Here is a 23,448-nt window from a genome sequence, read left to right as displayed (position 1 = left end):
CACAACCCAGGCAAAACAAAGCAGTTGATGAATCTCCTAGGACACAATTAAAACCAGAGTCTTGAAAACACAAAAGTCAGGTTCAGATTAGCTGCTCTGTAATAAATGGGACCTGATGGGAGTTTATGTTCTGGCCACCAGTGTCCCCTGTCCACACTGAAAATACATAATGGATCTAGTAGCTGCCCTAGTCAAAAAGTCGGTCATGTACTTGAGCTATCAGGGGATTTCCTTGGACATTTTCTTTCTCGAACACTGCAGTCACATTCCCAGCCTTGCTGGCATCCAATATTTAACAGTACTGCATTCTGACCCAGCAGGTTCAAATTGCCAGCACATGCACTTTATGGCATTTCAACTACTTCACTACTGTAAAATGACAAGTTTTCATCTTAGTTTTGCATGTAAACAAAATTTACAAAGTTACTTTTAGTGACAAAAGACAGATGATTACTGACTAAAATAGTGTCATTTTCAACACTATTTTGTTGTCTATATCTTAACCTGGATCTTTTGGAATATGATTAAAACCAAAGCCAGATCACACCATTACCATCAGTATTAAATACATTGTGTGGTTAAAGTGTCTCTAATGAACCCATGCATAATTACATCAACTGCCTTGAGATTTTTTCTACATTAAAGTGCAGTATAAGCAAACGTTAATATTTCTGTACATGAAGTAAATACTTTGAGGCAATGAATTAGTGAACATACAGCAGTGTCATGAGAATTATATGTGTAAACTTTATTTATCCCTATGACATGACAGGAGGGTAGCAGGAGGGGGAAGTCAAATGCACATCCATTTAACTTGCTAACCAATAAGTTTGTACAGTTGCGCAAAATATTCACAATACCTTTGATGCTGAAGCTTTAACAGCATAATTTCCCTTTTGTTTTAAAAATGCACTACCACTATAACCAGCATTTCATACTGGGCTGAATCCAATTTTCATTCTCATCACATGGTCCCCAACTAACTGCTGTTCAATAAAGACTATTTGCCAGAGATGCGCCCTGAAGATCTAAAAATAGATCTCAACCAAATATTGCGACTGACACTTGGGGTTTATGTTTCACTGAACCCAATATTCATGATTAGCAACAAGGCTCCTTACCACAAGTTTTACATTAGGCACAAATTGTTTTATTTAACAGTGGCGCACATCTTTTTTGGCATGGAGGCCCCAACTGATGCAGAGCAGATAGTGCTCCATCCATAGAAGCCAGAACCCTTTTGCACAAAGAGGCCAATGTGAATTCAGTGCTGCAATAAAGAATGCAAAAAAATTCCAGTCTTCCAACTGCACCATTTGCATCACAAACATTTGGCAACACATGCAGATACTGGCAAAGTTAACTCCTCTTAAGCTTAAACCTCCATGGGAATATTTGAATGCTGCCTTCAGTACCATTATTCCTCATCCGAGGGCAGGCAAGGAGAAATACAGTTCACATTGCACTAAGCCACCAGCTTTGCAAACAAAAATGGTAGCTGATCTACTTCTAGATTCAGTAAACTAGTTAATACTTGCCTTAATCTCACTTTTAATTAGTGCCTCAACAGGTTGTATTTTCTAAATACAATTTTAAAAAAGCTACATTTTAAAGTTAAATGTAACAGTATGTAATAAATAACAGTAACAGAAGTCCTTTATAAATCTTCATGCAGCAGAGGAAGTGTTCAGCCATAAGCCTGTGCTCTATGGAAGTCATATGCTTTCAAGAAGATTTGGGGTGGTGATGGTGAAGCGGACATCTACATGTTGAAGCCATAAGCAGGTTGAGTATAGCCAGCTGGATAACCATAAGCATAACCAGGCTGAGGGGGGACTGCAGTGGGGCCTGCCGTCAACATCAACTGCTGACCTATAAAACCAGAACACAAAAAAGGTTACCAGATTACAATACATATCGTTACATCATATATCAGTGTGCAATGGTTATCTGCCAGTCATTTAAAATGGACTAATTTAAAGTCAAATGCAATTAATTTTCATTGAGACTTTAGTATACAATAGAAAATCCCCATGCAAATCTGGTTTACAAAAGTGAATTTTTGGACTGAATTACCAAAATGGATAACTGTTCAAAACAAGCTGTTCAATATTTTTTCTCCATCCCATTCAAGAGTTTATACTGGAACACATACATAGGAGTCTGAAAGAGACTTCCCTTCACTACAGATCTATGAATTAAGTAGGTTTTCAGCAAAGATCATTGATCAGTTGCAGGAAGCTTGATCTCATTTCCCACCTCTGGCCAAAGCAATGGAGGTCAACCTCGACATCCTTACTCTGTTTTGGAGCAACTAAAAGATTACAATTTAATTTGGGAGTCAGTAGCTCAGACCACACTTGTTGGCACAATTTAGGGGCGGTGGTCTGAAAAGGGGAAATATCAAAACTGCACAGATTTCAGTTCCGGGCAAGTGTGCTATTCATTTTACAAAGACGCAAGTTTTAGTACCTTATAGCTCAACATAATGCAGCATGATGGTGTGTGTGCAGGTAGATGAAATTCCTTAGTTGGCTGCAAGTTATTCAACATGTGAATAACATATGCAACTGCTTAGGGAGAGAATAAACTGGAGAAACAGCAACCAGTTAGTTGACCTTCAGTAATTAGAAAGTTCAACCCGAATGAGATCAAATTAGTGTTGAGGTGATATAATTAAAACCAGCCAGGTGTGGCTTTAAATGCCATTTACACCCAAGTTTGTAAAATTAAAACATCTCAGATGTGCTCAATACATGTTACATGGGTTTAGTGCATATGGATTGGCAGATGTCATCGGCCAATCCATCAGAATGACTGCACAACTTGGGGTACAAAACATGTGGCAGCATGGAAACAAAGTTGTTCACTGGGCAGGGAAGGTGGTTGGTGTTGGGCATCAATCTGTAGGGAAGCAAGCTATCAATTTGCTGGTGATAAGTTTGTAAAATACCAGGAAAAACAAACAGTCTTCAGGAGGGCATAAAAATTGGCAGAATGAATACATAGATAGCATACAATTAAAGAAATAAAGGTGGAGCTTTCAAGATATCTAAGAGTACAAATATTTACTGAAAGCACAGAAAACCATAAATCACCTGCATGCTCAAATACAGGATTAGCTGAATGCTAAATTTTAAATTTCACTGCAGCAAGTGGATTTATGTGCAGAGCTTTCATTCTTGGACAGCAGAATGAGTTCCACCAGACACAAAAACAGGACACTTGTTGACTTTCCAAGCAAAAGAGCTTTTTTGTTCTGATTTGTTGGTTTCTAAAACTGCTCAACTTTGTCTATAGCCTGCAGCTTCTCATGTTTAGCATACAGCTAATCCTGTACTGTAGTTCTGAATGTACTTCATTAATCCAAAGCTATGCTTGGTGTTGTTCCAAGCACACCTACATTAAACTAAGCTTGGCTTCCAGGTTGAGTGGGCGACAAACATTTAAGCTACAGATTATGGTTATGAAATTCTGCTGATAGCCCATACAGCATTACAAGTGCCTAGTTTTGGATGCAAGATCTTAGTCCACCCCATATTGCAGAGTGGTATCACACTACATGATGGAAGGTGCCCTTATTGTGGAGGCAAGACTGATCGTACGTCCACTAAATCACTGGTAGAGGTTGACTGATGACTGGTTATTGCCTGACAGGACCACTCCAGCAATTATGTTCAGCTCAGTCAGTAATGATACTAGCAGGACACTCTGGTAAGCATGCAAGTCCCTTACCTAGAATACATCCTGTGCCAATGATTGAGTGTTGCCTCCAAGCTGGCATCCAACACAAGTAACAATGTCAGTTGAGGGCAGTGAGGATGTAGGTGATAATTAGGTTTACTCATCTGAGAGTTGAAGCCACAAAACTTCATAGGTCCAATGTTAAGAATCAGAGGGCCAAACCCACCTGACTGACTATCATTGTGCCCCATTGCTGATCAAACAATTCTGTTGACAGACATGACTTATCCAGAGATTAGAATGAATGTCAGCTGAGATGATTCAGTCTGACAGTTGTCAAAATTGGATGCCAGTCCCCCAATGTTAGAAAGACACTAGGATCAACTGGTTTTGGACTTCCCATAATAGAATGCTGGAAACTCAAGTCAGGCAGCATCTGTGGAAAGAATCTCTTGACATTCCAGGTCAATGACCTATTCCATTCTGAAAGGCCAACAACTGGAAACATCTCTTCACATGTGCTGCCTGACTTGTGATTCCAACATTCTCCCTCCCCCCACCAGATTCAGTATTTTGCTTTTGTACTAGACTTCAAGTCTTGTTCTGATCTAACGTGGACTGTAATGGATGATTTTACAACCATGTAACCCACTAGGGAATGACAGCCAGACTACAGCATTGGTGAAGCAATCAGGATTTTAAAACAATCTTACAAATTTCATAATGAACCCATTAAGTTACTGGATTCAATTTCCTAGCTCATGATGGGATTTGAACTAGAACCACTGAACTACTTTATAAGTTGCAGCTCAACTAAGCAAACCTACCAAATACTAGTGGAGCTGGTTCAGTCACTTGGTCTTCATCTTTCCTTAAGCTATCTGAAGCATCAAGTTTATCCACCTACAATGCAAGGATTATGAAAGTCTTTCAGTGCATCTGTAGGTTGAGGCAATAACAAGTCACTCACTAAACAAAGTTACAATCCTCCAAAATGTTGCATGGTAAAGTAACCACCTGAAGTACAGATCATTCAGCCAGAATACTTACCTAGGTTCGAGTATCTGCATCAAGAGCCACAAAAGACATTAATGGAGGGGAACTTTGGAGAGTCAATGAGTTGCCTGGTTAAAATCTAAATACATTTAGGTTCAATTCATCTAACATGGAAAGACTGCAAAAGTGACAAGACACGATGGCATTAAGTGCCTGAAAAGTTACACATTAATCTTAATGCAAGAAATTCTAAATGTTAATGCATGTTACAAAGATTGCAAAAGGCTATAAGTAGTAAATTTTGCAGCATATTCAGATTAAGGAATATGGCATTTTTTCCTAATTTTCTCCTTTGAGGGAGATAGTGATAACAGGTTAGTTCTATATTTAAAACAGACCACATCACCTCACATGAGTGAGGACATTAGGTAAGCATGAATTTAAAAAACAAGTTCATTTCCATTAAGCCTAGTCTGTACCCACATCTCTTCCAAAAAAGGGAGAAAAAAAAAAGTAGAATCAAGAACTTTAGCTATTTGATACATTCAGTAGGGGATGACTTCAGCCTCTCTACTGTTGTCCTGGCAGTTCCAAAATCAGCCAGACAGAAAAATGGGACCTTTGTAAAATTTAGCACGGGATACAACAGTACATTTACCCCAACCTTCAGGGAGTTATCAGAACCATTCTAAAATTGTCGATTGGTTTAAAAACTCATTTGGTTCACTAATGGCCTTTAGGGAAGGAAATCTGCCATCCTTACCTGGTCTGGCCTGTGACTCCAGACCCACAGCAATTTGGTTGACTTAAAATGCCCAAGCATGCCACTCAGTTTAAGGGCAATTACAGATGGGCAATAAATGCTGGCCTTGCCAGTGATGCCCACATCCCATAAATGAATTTAAAAAAGGTTGTGCATCTGGAATAGGGTCAGTTCCTACAATTAGGTGACAGCAGCCAGTATCCCAAGCAGGAAAGGCCTTGCAATTCACAACTGTACAAAAAAGATAATGTTCACTACAGTGAACATCTGTGGGGGAGGAAGAGGAAGGGGCAAATCATATGATCCAATAGAATTTAATGTCCAACATAAACAACCTGATATTTATTAGAATAAAAGCAAAATACTGTGGATGCTGGAAATCTGAAACAAAAAGAAATGCTGGAATCACTCAGCAGGTCTGGCAGCATCTGTGGAAAGAGAAGCAGAGTTAACGTTTCGGGTCATTGACCCTTCCGAAGAAGGGTCACTGACCCGAAACGTTAACTCTGCTTCTTTCCACAGATGCTGCCAGACCTGCTGAGTGATTCCAGCATTTCTTGCTGATATTTATTAGGGCAGGTTTCTGTGCTGCTGAAAGCACATGCATCAGATGCAGTATTAATGCAGCAAGTTATCTCCAAGTGTTTGTGTATGCAGATTATACTGGAATCAAAGTTTAGTGGAGCCAGTAAATGAAGCCCATTTCTTTGCACTTTTATCAACCATCTACAGCATCAAAAGCCAGTCAGCCTTAATTTAGATTTAATCAGTTGTTGAGCAGTTGGCCAGATATCAACTCAGGTGTTGGAATGGGGAAAAGGAAGGAGGGCAAGAGAAATCTAAGCTGCATTACTACAAAATGAGAAATTAACCTTTGCAAAATAGCTGATAACTGAAGCAGTTGCTCAAATGGTGTCCCCCTTCTCAAAGCTGCAATGCACCACAGCATCAACAATTTGAACTATGCTGGACAAGTTACTATTTTAACTTCCAAAAAATACAACGGTTTTTATGGGCTAGGCTTTTATGGGGAAATGAACAGTCTTCTCTACAGCACATTTGATTTTTTTTAATTAAATGATTCGTCACCTCAACTCATTCCCATAGAAGATGGCACAATGCACGTTAACAAGTGGTGAAAATATTCAGTAGGGTTTGAACCAAGAGCTGCAATGTTGGTTCATACAGCCACATCAGATGTAAATACATCTCAAAAGGAAGGAGTGTAGCAGGGAAGTGAAATGGGTATGTTTAAAAATCAATATATGTCACAATCCAGAGTCTCAGAAGGTAGGAAGTACAATATTAAGCCAAACTAAATTTTGCAGTTAGCAAAGACAGCAAGCTGTTAATTGAAGTTTTATAAAACAGCTAGCAATCGAAATACCCATTACTTCTAAAGACTAGCCAACATCTGCACTGGCATTACAAGGCACTCAATTATGGTCAGGTTAAGCATCTCCCTCTGCATTGAGCAAAACCCTTAGCAGCTACAATTTGAGGGAGTTCAACTATATTAGAGAAAAAGCAGATAGCAGACGGTCACCTTTTCCATTAATTCATCAACCTGTAAGAAAATTCAGAGGTGAAACTTGAGACCTGGAGTAAAAGCACAGATTCACTCATGAAAAAAATCAAAGCAAAGTTGCAATTGATGCAGAAAGCTTTTTCATCTTAAAAGTAGCAGGACACCACCAGCAGAGGCTTCAATTTCTTGGAACAGTTGGAAAACAAAAATCTCAATCCAGAAGCATCATCTCAAATCTACAACTAGCTAATAGTTGGTATTCAATTGAACGCCAATGCAAACCACTGCATTCAGCATTCACTGTTACAAGTTAATCATTATGTACATATTTAAGACTGCTTCTCCAATTCTAACCTCTTGCAGATTTTAAATTGCCAGTGCTGGATCAGTCATCTGCCCCAGCCTTAGCTTTGAATTCGGATTAAACCCTTCTCTCCTAAGGCACTCCTAAATTGTGGTGCAGTATCAAATTTTGTTTAGCAACACTCCAGTAAGGGGCATTGGGACATTTTACTACATTAAATGTTATATACATGCAGATTACTGCAGTGGCTGCAAAAGCCCTAGTCAGCAGGAATAGCAGTTTTGTATTTTTGATGTGCTAAGTGCACTAAAGATACCAATGATGTTCACTCATGCTGACAATCAACTGTGCAAAAATATCCACTCAGACTGGGCAGATAAAAGGTTTAGCAGATGAGAGCCTGGCTTAAAAAATATTTTCAAAATGATAGTGGAATATTAGGTAAACTAAAGAAAAAAGTTGATAATTTGAATGCCAAATCTTTATCAAGCTTTCCAAAAGGTTCTAATATCTTGCTTGCATCAGATGCATTTTCTATAATAACCTTTCAATTTTTAAAAAATTGAAAATTCCATTCCTGTTGACACCCCATACTATGTCCAATTGAAAGCAGTGTAAAGGCCACTCAAAAACTCAAGTTCACTTACTTTAGTAAGATATTCCCTCATAACTTGAATAAAGTATGGCATTGCAAAGTCCATGATGTTATGCCTCCACGACAACTCAAGAACCACATCTGGCCGTAACAAATCATAGCACGTGAATAAACAGGAGGCAAAACATTCTTGCCTGCCCTCTTCTAAGAACCATTGCAAGAGTTTCTCGGAGAGCTCAATGTCCTTGGATTCGGCTGCATATTGCATTGCATCCTACAAAACACAGGTCAGTTACTCAAAGTCTAACCATTATATAAAGACAAAGTTCACACCAAATTTCTGACTCAATTGTTCAAGTTTCTGTAGAATCAGATGTAAAGCATTCAAACAGATGCTTACCTTGTACAAACTGTCTTTTTTGCAGAGTTCCACACTTTGCTTCCAGCGATTGTTACCTTTGTAGAGATAAGCAGCAATGCGCCTAAATTCAATTAATTCATGCTTCTCTAGGCGCTGAGCGAGGCTAATATTGTCAAAGTTATCATATGCATCAATAGAAGTACGCAAACCCTGTAAAAGGGTGAACAAAAAAAATCCAAGATGGTCAAAGCAGATTTCTGAATACAAGTCATTGACCTTTATCCAAAGTACTAAAAGATTTGAATTAAAGTTAAAACATACAAGAAGTGTTTACACAATGCCCAAAGAATCCCCAGGAATATCTTGAACAGTAGACATAACAAGCAGCTCCTAAATGAGGAAGAGATAACTTGGGGCTTTAGATCCAAGTAGATGCAACATCATCCACTGAAAGGCAAAGAGTATTTTTACCCACAGGAATTTTGAGGTAAACATACTTCTAAAGAATACCTTTCCAATGAGGCAAATACAACATAAAAGGTACAAGATCAGCTCCACTTAAAGTAGGTTGAGCTTGACAAATTAAGATAGATGAGCCAATCCTCATCAGTTGAAACATTAGAAACAAACCTTCCTAGTTAATAAATATGCTTAATCCTAGTAAATTGAATATTGGGTGGCCATTTAAAACCAAATTGTACATCAATAGTAGGCAGGAAGTTTATAGTAGTGATGAGCGATGGGTAAATGTGCAATGGAAAGCATTGCCTTGACCATCTACAAATTCCAGTAGGACCATGCAAAAACACTATTTTCTTCTGATCCCACATGGGATATTCCAAGTAGGATGGGTAGGGGAAGTATCCAGGAGATAAGACCAAAGATATAAGCAGCTCTCTAATTCACCCAAAATTCTCTATTAAAAAAAGGGGAAGGACTCTGGTTTGGCTTGGGAATTCACATGTGCAGGTCACTGCCCCATTAAACTAAAAGCAGCTGCTCAAAATCTGTCCAAAAAAGTTTAAATACATTGATTTACATGACAGTGCACTGTACCTGATAATCCTCCTCTTCAGTGAGCAGGTTGTTCAGAGCTTCATTCACAGATTTGTTATTGTGATTCTGAACGGAGCGCAAGTACGGCTTAATTAGTGGCAACTGGTCCACCTGCAAATCAGACAATACAAACATACAATGTTTCAACAGAGAAAAAAAAAGAGTTCTTAGAAGTCATGGCAGCATTAACCCATTACTGAAATTAGCCTCAAGAATGCAACTACACTACCCCAGTAAATAATGGATTTTACTGTGCACCTCATTAGAAGTCATGGCTCACCTTACTGAAAAAGTTGACTGCCCTGGTATGGTCCAAGCGTGGTGACAAAACCATTAAGAGATCATTGATCAATAGTGGCTTAAAATCCAAGTAGAACTGCAGGGCCTTGTAATATAACTCAACATTAGCAACCTGTGAGGAAAATTGGAGAATTAACACCTTGCCCAAGTCACTTGCCAATCAAATACTTGTTTGATTTCCTGTCCCTTTTGCCAATTAAGACTTATTACTTCAACAATCGCCCGATAGTGTATTGAAAATGCTCCACGTTAGGTAGGACTAGTTTATTGACAAAGAATAAGCACTATGCGTACAAAATTAAAGACTCATTTCAGACTGGGTATGACAGCACATTATACTATCAGCAACATCAGAAGTACCTTTGCAATAATGTCTTTGTACTGCCCTTCCTTCCAAGCATCTGTTGGATGACTCATCATAGTAATTACTGCATTGTCATACTCTTCATATTTATCATACAGGAAGACCAACTCAGCCCAAAGATGGGCCTGCTCAGCAGCACGAAGGACCTGGAAAGCAAGGTGCAATGATCAGTGTTAGCAAAATTTCAGTTCAAATAAATTCCAATTACAAAATTAAAAAAAAATTCTACATTTTATTTAAAGCAAATTCAATACATTTGGTCTTTATCATTCAGCTTCCACCACCCTTCAAGACAGAGCATTCCAGATCATAATCAGTGTAAAGTTTCTCCACATCACCTTTAGGTTTTTTTTGCCAATCACCTTAAATCTGTCCTCTGGTTATTGACCCTACCACTGGAAATATTCAAAATAATCTACAATTAACAAACTAGCACTGGTTTGGTCTTAAATGGCACATTGAAGTACACAAAAGGTATCCTGAATAGGCACTGACTGCTTTAAAGATTCTTCCAAGAATAGCTTGATTAGTGTCAGAATACCAAAATCTGAATGGAAATTCAAGTTGCAGAGTCTATTCCAGCAAGACGATAGTTTGCAGTCTCAACCAAAACAGAACACAGTAATGTACCATTTGGAATTGTTCTACATTGTTCATGACATTGAAATTAGTGCAACATGCATGATTGTTCAGTTCTTAAGTGGATTAAGTGTAATGTATAAACTGCACAAATACCTTTGGAATATTAACTCTGGACCAGAAGAGTTCCAAATGTTCTCTCATCTTTTGAGGCTTAAATTTGGAGTATAGGATTGCCAGCTCTGTAAACATTCCCATATGAGCCCGTTCCAAACCCAATGCTGCTTCCAAGAGGGAGATTAGTTCCTCAAAATATCCTCGATCCTAGTACAAAATACAATGCAAGGATTACACAACGGCAATTAGGAGGAAAATATTTACAGCCTTACAAAAAAAAAAATTATTAACTGGAAATCTGCCTCAATGGGAAAGAGGCCAGTGCTTCAGCCATCATTCTTTGCTGCTAGAACACACTTGCTACTCCACTCTTTTTTGGAAATGGAGTAAAGATCAAAAAGTTCTCAACTTGAAATAGGAAACACTTAATGCCTATTCCATTTTTTGTTCACTTATACTGCCCACATACAAACAAGCTTTAAATTACCATCAGCCGAATCTTCTGAATTTAGAATCCATTGCAATTGTTTGAACAGTCAATAGCAGGATAAACAAAATCCTACAATATTTGCCATCACATTATGGCTGCAATCCTCCAGGTCCATCCACCATGTTTGCCCACCCAAATACCAGTGGTGTAGCACATCTCCCCTGCTAGTGTTTCTAACAATTAGAATTTATAAACCATTGGTGTTGGAATCAGCCAATTCAAAGTGGTGATCCCAGTTTAATATCAAAAAGTAGCCAGAAGTTAAACAGATTTAAGTCATTACAAAATCTGTACTGTACTTCATCCCCTAAAGCTTTGTACATTAAGTAAACACAGCTATACTATCTGCAGCACAAAACTACATTTCCTAGCTTTGGTACTGGTTACCAATGAACAGTGTTAAAGCACCAAAATGCAAAATCTCGAGCCTATCTATTCAGCAGCACTAGAGACTTGCATCCTAAAAGATTAAAGTTCATTCATGTGAGTTACTTTCAGCAGACTATGTACCTCTAGCTGAGAAACTATATAGCCTACATTGAGACTGGAATTACCTGGTAGTAACTGATCAGCTCCTCAAGTTCATCTGCATGGATGACTATGTGTAGCCCACATATCTGAGCCAGACGGAACTCTTGGCCATCCACACAGGCAAAACAAACCTAAGCAGAGTGAAGAGAACAGGATTATTCAGATCAAATTATCTTACTGAAATTTGCAGACAAATCATTGCCAATTGCAGTTACTGTTTAGTGCAAACTTTACAAAAATTGTTCACACCTATTGTCCATCTACAGTCTTGGGTGGTTGGTTGAAACAGATAGCTTGAGTTTATTAAATTTCATTCCTGGGATGAGTAGTGTTGGCAAGGCAAGCATTTATTGCCCATCCCCAATTACAGAGATTCAGAACCTAGAATTTTTGATTCAAGAGCTAATTCCAGACAGCTGGCTACAAATTACTATAAAACAGCTTCAGTGGCAACAATTAACCTAGAAGATGGTAGCATGGTTCATACCTCTTTCCAAGTCCTGGTGCTGTTAGCTTTGCGGGCACTGTCCACAGCAGCTTGGTACTCTCCTAGATGTACCAGAGTGGAAGCCAAACGAGCAAAGTTCGACACATTGTTGTAAAGTAACTTTGCAGCATCATACATGCCATCGTCATAGCAGCGATCCCCAACCTACATTCAGAAATTTTATAAATTAAGCTTCATACATATATTGCTGTCATGGAATGAATGGCTTCCAGTTCTGAAGTCTTTCTATATTGATGAGGTTAAAAGTTATGAATCTACATTATTCCTCATCTAATGGCTCTTCATAAAAGCTAATGTTAAATTAAAGCACCATCTAGAGATAACCCAAACACTGCAGAACATACTTGAGGTTAACAGATTATCTGGAAATTAAATGGTCTGACCAACAGTGGCTCCATCTGATACAGTTCCCACATTGATTCTGTTGCAGACCACAGGGGTTTTGCAATCTTAAGCCCTTTTCATTTATTGGAAAATTTAACTTTTCAAAATGTGTTCTCCATTTAATGAGCAGCACATAGCAATTCTGCTTGTACACAGATTCAAGTTGCTTTAATGCATTTTAGCTCTTAAGCGAAAGGACTTGCATATAAATTGGATAGCACTTTCACAGGGTGAAGCATTTTAAAATGACCAACATTTAAGCCACATTTGAAAACAGACAAAACAATGCAAATGAAGCCAACATTAAATTAAGTCTAAATCTCAATTGTCAATGAAGCAATTCTGAACTCAAGACAGCAGTATGGCAAGTCTTAAATGCGATAATTTGACAAGCTTATAGCAATGGGTTTCTGGCATTACATACTTGCTGAATATGGGCATTATTGGGCCCATTAACAAACTCCTCTAACTCAGACAGACGGTTCGTCTTTGCCAGAGCAAATATCAACTCAGTCTCTACATACGACTCCTTGGCTTTCTTCCTAGCCATTTGTAGAAATTTCACAAGGTCTTCCCAGTTATCTAGAAGCAGTCAGAAATGTAGATTACAACACTCAACATTAAACTCAAATGACCAAAATACTCAAATCTTGATCAGCTGGCAAATTTCCAGAACACTTTTTTGAAAAAAGTGCCTTAGACTAGGAGAAAGTAATGGAAGAGGGGCACTTTAGTATTTTGAGCAAGAACACAGCCTGCAGAACAGAAATAGCAATGTAGTACAGTGATAGAGAATTTAATCAGATAGTTAGGTTGTTGATCCAGTTGATATTAGCACAGAATAGTCAACAAATTAATCAAAAAGGAAAAGACAAATCATAGCTCTAATGGAGGGAAACCTGCTCAGCAACACCAAAAAGCTTTTTGGTTAGTGTTTTTATATTGCAGCCTCAGTTGGTCTTACTTTACACCAGGTCAGCTGGAGTGACAGCTGCAATAATGTGCCCATCACTCATTGATAAAGTGTAATTCAGAAGTAACTAAAGGCTGGCAAGAGTAGAAAGTGACTCTTGGCAGGATAGCAGCAGCATGAGATTAAGAATACAGCTATTTCTGCCAACCCTTTCGATGTGCACCACATATTTGGTTGCTTGTTTCACTTGTGCCAATTTAAAAGTGGTAAATAAAGCAATATAAAAACATATATTTGGGCCGTTTAAAATAACTTGCCTTTCATTGCAGCAGCTTATTCAGAAGCAGAGAGTGCGAGCAAGTGATCAGCTGGGAAGGTCAGTTTCAACTTAAACTTAATTTCCTTTTGTTTTCGGCAGACCAGGGGGCTGTTGGGTAAGTAAAAACCTATATATCTGGGCTGTTTTTGAACCAGAGACACTACACGTGTAGTGTCTCCCATCCGCCCTCCTCTAACCAAAATAAAGGACTCTGGTGTGTAGATAAGGTAAGGCATTTTCGATTTCTCTTTTTTTTTTAAATCTTGAGATTGGTAAAAACTGTTCCTTTTTCATTTATCTAAGTTAAGACTAAGTTAAGCTTAAGATTAAAAATGGCAGGAGATCTCAGACCCATGTTATGCTCCTCTTGCTCAATGTGGGAGCTCAGGGACATGGCTGATGTCCCTGACTCCTTCACATGCAGGAAGTGTGTCCAGCTGCAGCTCGTTAGACCGCATGACAGCTCTGGAGCTGCGGGTGGACTCACTTTGGAGCATCTGCGATGCTGAGGAGGTCGTGGATAGCACGTTTAGCGAATTGGTCACGCTGCAGATTAGGATTGCTGAGGGAGAAAGGGAATGGGTGACCAAAAGGCAGAGAAAGAGCAGGAAGGCAGTGCAGGTGTCCCCTGTGGTCATCTCCCTCCAAAACAGGTATACAGTTTTGGATACTGTTGAGGGAGATGGCTCACTAGGGGAAGGCAGCAGTAGCCAGGTTCATGGCACCATGGCTGGCTCTGCTGTTCAGAAGGGCAGGAAAAAAAAAAAAAAAGAGTGGAACGGCTATAGTCACAAGGGATTCGATTGTAAGGGGAGTAGATAGGCGGTTCTGTGGTCGAAAATGAGACTCCCAAATGGTATGTTGCCTCCCAGGTGTACAGGTCAGGGATGTCTCAGATTGGCTGCTGAACATTCTGAAGGGGGAGGGTGAACAGCCAGTTGTCGTTGTGCACATAGGCACCGATGATATAGGTAAAAAACGGGATGAGGTCCTACAAGCAGAATTTAGGGAGTTAGGAGCAAAGTTAAAAAGTAGGACCTCAGGAGGTAGTAATCTCAGGATTGCTACCAGTGCCACGTGCTAGTCAGAATAGAAATGAAAGAATAGTCAGGATGAATGCGTGGCTTGAGAGATGGTGCAGGAGGGAGGGGGTTCAGATTTTTGGGACATTGGGGCCAGTTCTGGGGAGGTGGGACTATTACAAATTGGATGGTCTACACCTAGGCCGGACTGGAACCAATGTCCTTGGGGGTGCTTTTGCCAACGCTGTTGGGGAGGGTTTAAACTAATGCAGCAGGGGGATGGGAACCAAATGGAGGTCAGTGGACAGTAAGGAGGTAGTAACTAAAGCCTGTAAGGACCTAGATAATGAAGTCAGCGTGACTAAGGGAAAAAAAGAGTAGGCAGGGAGCAGATGAACGCAAAGGGACTGGTGGTCTGAGGTGCATTTGTTTTAATGCAAGTGTAGTAGGTAAGGCAGATGAACTTAGGGCTTGGATTAGTACCTGGGAGTATGATGTTATTGCTATTACTGAGACTTGGTTGACGGAAGGGCATGATTGGCAACTAAATATCCCAGGATATCAATGCTTCAGGCGGGATAGAGAGGGAGGTAAAAGGGGTGGAGTTGCAGCATTACTGGTCAAAGAGGATATCACAGCTGTGATAAAGGAGGGCACTATGGAGGACTCTAGCAGTGAGGCAATATGGGCAGAACTCAGAAATAGGAAGGGTGTGGTAACAATGTTAGGGCTGGACTACAGGCCTCCCAACAGCGAGCGTGAGATAGAGGTACAAAAATGTAAACAGATTATGGAAAGCTGTAGGAGCAACAGGGTGGTGGTGATAAGAGATTTTAATTTTCCCAACATTGACTGGGATTCACTTAGTGTTAGAGGTCTAGATGGAGCAGAATTTGTAAGGAGCATCCAGGAGGGCTTTCTAGAGCAGTATGTAAATAGTACAACTCGGGAAGGGGCCATACTGGACCTGGTGTTGGGGAATGAGCCCGGCTAGGTGGTTGAAGTTTCAGTAGGGGACTACTTTGGGAATAGTGATCACAATTCCGCAAGTTTTAGAATACTCATGGACAAAGACGAGAGTGGTCCTAAAGGAAGAGTGCTAAATTGGGGGAAGGCCAACTATACCAAAATTCGGCAGGAGCTGGGGAATGTAGACTGGGAGCAGCTGTTTGAAGGTAAATCCACATTTGATATGTGGGAGGCTTTTAAAGAGAGTTTGATTAGCATGCAGGGGAGACATGTTCCTGTGAAAATGAGGGATAGAAATGGCAAGATTAAGGAACCATGGATGACAGGTGAAATTGAGAGACTAGTTAAGAGGAAAAAGGAAGCATACACAAGGTCTAGGAGGCGGAAGAAAGACGAAACTTTGGAAGAATATCAGGAATGTAGGACCAATCTGAAACGAGGAATTAAGAGGGCTAGAAGGGGTCATGAAATATCTTTAGCAAACCGGGTTAAGGAAAATCCCAAAGCCTTTTATTCATATATAAGGAGCAAGAGGGTAACTAGAGAAAGGATTGGCCCACTCAAGGACAAAGGAGGAAAGTTATGTGTGGAGTCAGAGAAAATGGGTGAGATTCTAAACGAGTACTTTGCATCAGTATTCACAGAGGAGAGGGACATGACGGATGTTGAGGTTAGGGACAGATGTTGGATTACTCTAGGTCAAGTCGGCATGAGGGAGGAAGTGTTGGGTATTCTAAAAGGCATTAAAAAGGTGGACAAGTCCCCAGGTCCGGATGGGATCTATCCCAGGTTACTGAGGGAAGAGAGAGGGGAAATAGCTGGGGCCTTAACAGATATCTTTGCAGCATCCTTAAACACAGGCGAGGTCCTGGAAGACTGGAGAATTGGTAATATTGTCCCCTTGTTTAAGAAGGGTAGCAGGGAAAATCCAGGTAATTATGGACCGGTGAGCCTGACATCAGTGGTAGGGAAGCTGCTGGAGAAGATACTGAGGGATAGGATCTATTCCCATTTGGAAGAAAATGGGCTTATCAGTGATGGGCAACATTGTTTTGTGCAGGGAAGGTCATGTCTTACCAACTTAATAGAATTCTTTGAGGAAGTGACAAAGTTGATTGATATGACATCTACAGCCCTTCCCTCATCAAACGCCTTACTGAAGTCCATGTATAAGGTTCCCCATGGTAGGCTGATGGAGAAAGTGAAGCCGCATGGGGTCCAGGGTGTACTAGCTAGATGGATAAAGAACTGGCTGGGCAACAGGAGACAGAGTAGCAGTGGAAAGGAGTTTCTCAAAATGGAGACATGTGACCAGTGGTGTTCCACAGGGATCCGCGCTGGGACCACTGTTGTTTGAGATATACATAAATGATTTGGAGGGAAGTATAGGTGGTCTGATTAGCAAGTTTGCAGACGACACTAAGATTGGTGGAATAGCAGATAGTGAAGGGGACGGTCAGAATACAGCAGAATATAGATAGATTGGAGAGTTGGGCAGAGAAATGGCAGATGGAGTTCAATCTGGGCAAATGCGAGGTGATGCATTTTGGAAGATCCAATTCAAGAGTGAACTATACAGTAAATGGAAAAGTCCTGGGGAAAATTGATGTAGAGAGATTTGGGTGTTCAGGTCCATTGTTCCCTGAAGGTGGCAACACAAGTCAATACAGTGGTCAAGAAGGCATACTTTCCTTCATCGGACAGGGTATTGAGTACAAGATAAAAGCAAAATACTGCGGATGCTGGAAATCTGAAACAAAAACGAGAAATGCTGGGATCACTCATTAGGTCTGGCAGCATCTGTGGAAAGAGAAGCAGAGTTGCCAGACCTGCTGAGTGATTCCAGCATTTCTTGTTTTTGTTATGGAGTACAAGATTTGGCAGGTCATGTTACAGTTGTACAAGACTCTGGTTAGGCCACATTTGGAATACTGCATGCAGTTCTGGTCGCCACATCACCAAAAGGACGTAGATGCTTTGGAGAGGGTGCAGAGACGGTTCACCAGGATGTTACCTGGTATGGAGGGCACTAGCTATGAAGAGCTCGAGTAGATTAGGATTATTTTCATTAGAAAGACGGAGCTTGAGGGGGGGACCTGATTGAGGTGTACAAAATCATGAGGTATAGACAGGGTGGATAGCAAGAAGCTTTTCTTCCCCGCCCCCCCCCCCCCAGAGTGGGGGATTCAATTACTAGGGGTCACGAATTCAAAGTGAGGGGGGGAAAGTTTAGGGGGGATATGCGTAGAAAGTTCTTTACGCAGAGGGTGGTGGGTGCCTGGAACGCATTGCCAGCGGAGGTGGTAGACGCAGGCACGATAGCGTCTCTTAAGGTGTATCTAGACAGATACGTGAATGGGCAGGAAGCAAAGAGATACAGACCCTTAGAAAATAGGTGACATGTTTAGCTAGAGGATCTGGATCGGCGCAGGCTTGGAGGGCCGAAGGGCCTGTTCCTGTGCTGTAATTTTCTTGTTCTTTGAAAGCAGAGGGTTCAACTTGGATTTATAACTGCACTTAGCGTAGCAATGTCACAAGGTGCTGGAATAGAGTGTAATCAGACAGACATACACCAAGCCAAAAGGAAATATGAGAACAGGTAACTAGAAGCTTGGTCAGAGATATATTTCATAAAAAGTCTATCTCAAGGAAATGAGTTGGTGAGGCAAAGTGGTTTGGAGGGAATTCCAGAACTTAGGGCATTGTTGGGTGAAAGCATAACTGTCAAATGGTGCAAGGGAGGGCCAAGAAAAAAAAAAATACCTGGGGCAAGAGTTGGCAGACTTGAGTTCAAGGGGGTTGTGGGGCTGTAGAAGGTTAAAGATAAAAGGGAGAGGCCAGAGGGACTTGAACACTAGAAGGAAAATTAAAATAGGAGTTATTTGTGGACCAGGAGCCAAATGTACACGGGGGTGATGGGTATCCAAGACTTAGTGCAACTTAGTTGAGAGTCGACAGCTCAGAAAGAAAACAGTTAGCTCAACTGATCTATGCCACTGTTTACACTCCACATGGGCTAAAAAGATACAGGCAAAGTTTTAGATGAGATCGGTTTATAAAGAGACACTGGCTGGGGTATATCGTAATAGTGGAGTCTGCAGCTTAAAAAAAAAAGGGTTTAGCAGGCGAGCAGAGGCAAGGGCTGATATGGCCAATAGGAGATGGAATTAGGCAGTCTCACTGACAAAGGATATGGGGTTGGAAACTCTGCAACCTTGGCATCCTATTTGACTTTGAGCCAAGAGTCTGATTTAGTCAAAAACATTGGGGGGGGGGGGGGGGGGGGGGGAGAAATGGATTCAGTGGCAATGGACAAAAATCAGCTATAAATCTTCCCAATTCAGAGAAATTTAAGCTCATCCAGGAATGGATGTTGGACAAGCAGTCTGACAGCAGCAGTGGTGGGGTCAAGAGATGGCATGAGGTGATGTGAGCATACATGTGGAACCTGGTATGTTGGAGAATGTTGAACTTGAGAAATAGGGAGGGGGCCCCAAGAATGGATCCTTCAGGGACTCCAGAGGCAGTGAGTGGAAAGAGAAACCACTACAGAAGATTATCTGGTTACGACTGGGATAGGCAAGAGTGGAATCAAGAGGATAGTCCCACTCAGCTGGGCTAAGAAAAGGCTTGGAGGATAGCACGGTCAACTATATCAAATGCTGACAGGTAGAGAAGGATAGTGCATCATGGTTACAGGATCATAGTTACATAGCAAAGAAACAGGCCCGTCAGCCCATCATGTCCATGCTGGCCATCAAGCACCTATTCTAATCCCATTTTCTGGCACTTGGCCTGTAGCTCTTATGATGGACAGAAGGAGATTGAAACTAGAAAAATTAGTGAGCCAGGGGACTCTTAACTAAGTTATGACATTTCAGGTGTTCTGCACAGGGTTCCTACATCTACCAAGCCTTCAGTGTTCCAGATTCCAACCACCCTCAATGAAATTTTTTTTCCTCAAATCCCCTCTAAATCTCGTGCTCCTTACCTTAAATCTATACCCCTGGTTCCGGACACCTCGGCTAAGGGGAAAAAGAAAGAGTTTCTTCCCATCTACCCTATTTATGCCCCTCAAATCTATACACCTTAATCAGGTCCCCCCTCAGCCTTCTCTGCTCTAAGGAAAACAACCCTAGCCTACCCAGTCTCTCCATAGCGGAAATGCTCCAGCTCAGGCAACATCCTGGTGAATCTCCTCTGTACCCTCTCCAGTGCAATCACATCCTTCCAGACAACCAGAACTGTACAGAGTACTCCAACTGTGGCTTAATTAGCATTTTATATGGATGTCCTATGACTGACTAGGGCTGTTTGTGCAGTGGCAGAAACTTTATTGGGAATTCTTAAATGGAGTTATTGAAAGATTGGTACATTCATGGACTTGAGGAAAGGGAGGCTTAGATGGGGTGGTAGCTTTAGAAGGGCCAAGGGCGGGGATGAAATTGACAGCTGATTTGAAAGGGAGAAGGAACCAGTTCAATATCAGCTAGCATGGAGCCAAGATAGGTGTGCGATCAGTAAATTTAGTGGGAAATGGCGTAGAGATAAAGAAATGAGCCTCTTATGATGGACAGAAGGAGATAGAAACTAGAAAAATTAGTGGGCCGGGGGAGAAGTAGAATGAATGGCCATAATCTTAAAGCTTTGATTTGCATTAGAAAAATACTTACTGAATTTCAGTAATTTATACTAATGGATGTTTCACTGTCCATTACTCACTGTTCTTGTTGGCTGCTTTCACAACCTCCATATAGGCAGATGGATCTTCAGCCTTGATATAGGAATCAATGGCTTCTTTAACCAAATCCTTCTGCAACTGTGCTCTTGCCAGCTGACTCCATACAGCTGGTTCGTTGCAACGTTCTGCAAACTCATAAGCCCGATCAAGATTTCCAATGTGTTCAATCAGAACCTGAGGGGAGGGCATTAAGTTCTTAAATTAATTATTGGAAATTTCCAAATCAATACTTATGCTTGCCCAAGTATAAATTCAACAAAAGCCATGCCAGTTCTCAAATTGATAGAGACAGAACAAAATATTTGTAGAGCTGTTAAGACAATATAACCAATATAATCTGCCAGTTTACTCATCCATTTTTTACAGTTACAGCTTAATTCTATTATTCAGATGTAATCTCAATTCAACACAAAACAAAGCTCTTGCCTGCACTGCAGAAGTGTTCACATCAAACTTCCGAAAGATTGCAAAGGCTTCTTCAAAAAGCTCATTACTGATGGCAATGTTGGCAATATCAGGAGCATCATAGTTATCCAGACGATTAATGTACTCCATAACACGGGTACGATCTGCTTTAATAGCAGTGAGAATCAGTAGATTCTGCAGATTCCTGTACAATATGCGGATTTACATCAAAAACAATGCCTCAGATCAATCCTAAAAATAGCATTTTACTATCAATACAAATGGTTAAGTATTTTAAGCTTATTCCATGAACAAGCAGTTACTGAAATTGAATTTCTGCAGTTGGACAAAAATTTATCCAAGGACTTTCACAGCTGACAGTTTAGGAAGTTAAACCACCTAATCCAAATCTATTTCCATCACCTTTCAGATGAAATAGGATTACAATATTTCAAAGCTGAATTCAAAGAGCAGGCTCCTCCTCTTGGAAGCTAATGTTAAACTTCCATCCATTAGAGATAACTATACAAATAGTTCATGCTCAATTAGTGCTTGCATTTAGCCAATGTTTGCAACATTTTCCTCAAGTCTCAAAAAGATTTACATTGTACAGAATTAGTTTAAGTTAAACAGGTTATTTTCTACCTGTGTTCACTAAAGACATTATTATCCAAGACTATCTTCTCAAGCAGTTCAATCAGCTCATTGGGAAGGTCAGCAGTCATAAAGGCCTTCACAGTAACAGATACTTCCTCTGGATCCTGGGTTTCAGACAGGGCTGTTTGGACAACCTGAAAGTAATTATTTGCACTTTAGGAAGCAGTTTAGAGTCTGATTGTTGACTTTAGAACTTACTTGTTCTAATCAAAAATTGTCAGCTAAGCTCAATATTTTAGCTGGCCAAATTCAGGAAAAAAGTTGGTAGGGAGAAAAAAAAAAAATGAAGGAATGAAGGGTCAATCATTCTACTAGGTTAGAGAACAATCAGATGCTTCAAACGGAACTTTATTTAGCTAATCACAAATTGGGACAAATTGAATGGAAATTTGAACTTGTCATTCAAAGGACTGCAATGAAAGCTCAAGTGTTAAGGGCTTTAAAGTCTCTATAGTAAAATAGATTAGAACAACTCTGAAGACCTTTGATCCCCACCACTGTCACTATGCTTAGAATATAACAATACTAATTGATCTGCAACCAGTTTTAATAAGTTATTTGGTATTCCTATCTTCTGAAGACTGGCATCTCATCCAACTTGTGCCATTAGATAGAGCTATGACTACATTCAAACACAAGGTACTGAGACAAAGCACATCAAGTGCTACATGATCATATCCCAATTGACATGGACAAACCTGTAATAACTATTTAAGGCGTAGCTACAATTGAAATGCTGATCTTCCAAGTCCACCTATTTTTGACTTGGACCCTTTCACTGAAGTCCACACAAGTTAATTGAGCAAGAATCCTGGCTGTTTACCCAACAGCTTAAAAAAAAATGGTTGTGTCTTCAGTGTTCCAGTTGAGATCAGCATATCCAGTGCACAATAGGAGCATGGCTACCCAACCTGAAGGGATCAGACGACATGTCAGGTTCAAATTGGGTTGCTCTTCTGGGTCTGACATTTGGGCTCTGGTCAGACAGTGGAAGTGCTGCCTTTTGGTCAGGGAGGGAAAGGGAAGAGTAAGAGCGTCATTAATTTCCAGTAGTCAAGTCGGGTGCAGGGGAAAAAACCCAAAGGACTCGGGCTTGGGTTGGGTTTAAATTGTATACCCAAGCAGGCCTTTTGTGCACAAGGGTTTAAACATGGTACCTAGCTGGCCAGTATGGCTCAGCAGTGCACTAAATGCATTTTCACTGAGCAAGAACATAATTTGAAGGTTTAAAAGACAAATAGCCAAGTAGAAATGTAGAAGTATACCTGGTCAATCAGCTGTCGCCTAAAGGGATTATTTTCTTCAAGGACATTGGCCCAAAGCTCTGGATCTTTTCTATGTACAAGATAACGAGCCTCACTCTTGAACAGAGAGTTTTCATTGCAAACCTAAATCAGATTGGATAGTTATACATGAACGATAGAGACAATTTAGCTTGATCCGATGTATTACTCCCTTTAACTCAGTATTTGCCAACATTCTACCATGTGACATTGTAAAATTAGTAAGGATTTGATTCAGGATAGGACGACAACTACTGCCTTGCCAAATTAGCTCCTTTAGGAAAAAAGGAGCAAGAGGGACTGGATCACTGCTTTATTGCAGCAATTGTGTTGGTAGCAACTGAAAGCACCATTCTGAAAATAGAAGTAAAACAAGTGCATTTTATGCCACATGTCTACTTAACAGATAACTGTACTACAGATTACTGCTCAGTTATAGTTCATAGAAATTGCCTACACATGCACTGAGGTGACCCGAATGGCTTGCCTTGAACCAAAAGATGCTGTTGAGGTACAAGCTTTAAATAGCATGGATTAGGCTAGTTTTTATCTAGACAATGTCCATCACAATTCAGAGAA

The 23,448-nt window shown here is 40.5% G+C and overlaps 1 protein-coding gene across 1 annotated transcript in view; it reads right to left on the bottom strand.

Annotated features, from left to right (window-relative positions):
• Nucleotides 1-676: 676 nt before the first annotated feature.
• cltcl1 (clathrin, heavy chain-like 1) overlaps nucleotides 677-23,448 on the bottom strand; it is a 74,195-nt gene continuing 51,423 nt past the window's right edge. The window contains exons 18-32 of the mRNA XM_068054678.1: nucleotides 22,852-22,974; nucleotides 21,575-21,720; nucleotides 20,951-21,134; nucleotides 20,506-20,698; nucleotides 12,985-13,142; nucleotides 12,156-12,320; nucleotides 11,692-11,799; nucleotides 10,687-10,854; nucleotides 9,948-10,097; nucleotides 9,568-9,699; nucleotides 9,288-9,398; nucleotides 8,271-8,441; nucleotides 7,923-8,144; nucleotides 4,512-4,587; nucleotides 677-1,872 (exon numbers count right to left, since the gene is read on the bottom strand). Coding sequence (XP_067910779.1) covers nucleotides 1,763-1,872; nucleotides 4,512-4,587; nucleotides 7,923-8,144; nucleotides 8,271-8,441; nucleotides 9,288-9,398; nucleotides 9,568-9,699; nucleotides 9,948-10,097; nucleotides 10,687-10,854; nucleotides 11,692-11,799; nucleotides 12,156-12,320; nucleotides 12,985-13,142; nucleotides 20,506-20,698; nucleotides 20,951-21,134; nucleotides 21,575-21,720; nucleotides 22,852-22,974 — 2,217 coding nt within the window. The 3' untranslated portion in view covers nucleotides 677-1,762. The remainder of the gene's footprint in view (nucleotides 1,873-4,511; nucleotides 4,588-7,922; nucleotides 8,145-8,270; nucleotides 8,442-9,287; nucleotides 9,399-9,567; nucleotides 9,700-9,947; nucleotides 10,098-10,686; nucleotides 10,855-11,691; nucleotides 11,800-12,155; nucleotides 12,321-12,984; nucleotides 13,143-20,505; nucleotides 20,699-20,950; nucleotides 21,135-21,574; nucleotides 21,721-22,851; nucleotides 22,975-23,448) is intronic.

This window comes from Heterodontus francisci, chromosome 23, assembly GCF_036365525.1.
Source record: "Heterodontus francisci isolate sHetFra1 chromosome 23, sHetFra1.hap1, whole genome shotgun sequence".
Classification (NCBI taxonomy): domain Eukaryota; kingdom Metazoa; phylum Chordata; class Chondrichthyes; order Heterodontiformes; family Heterodontidae; genus Heterodontus; species Heterodontus francisci.
This window is presented reverse-complemented; position numbering and strand designations above follow the sequence as displayed.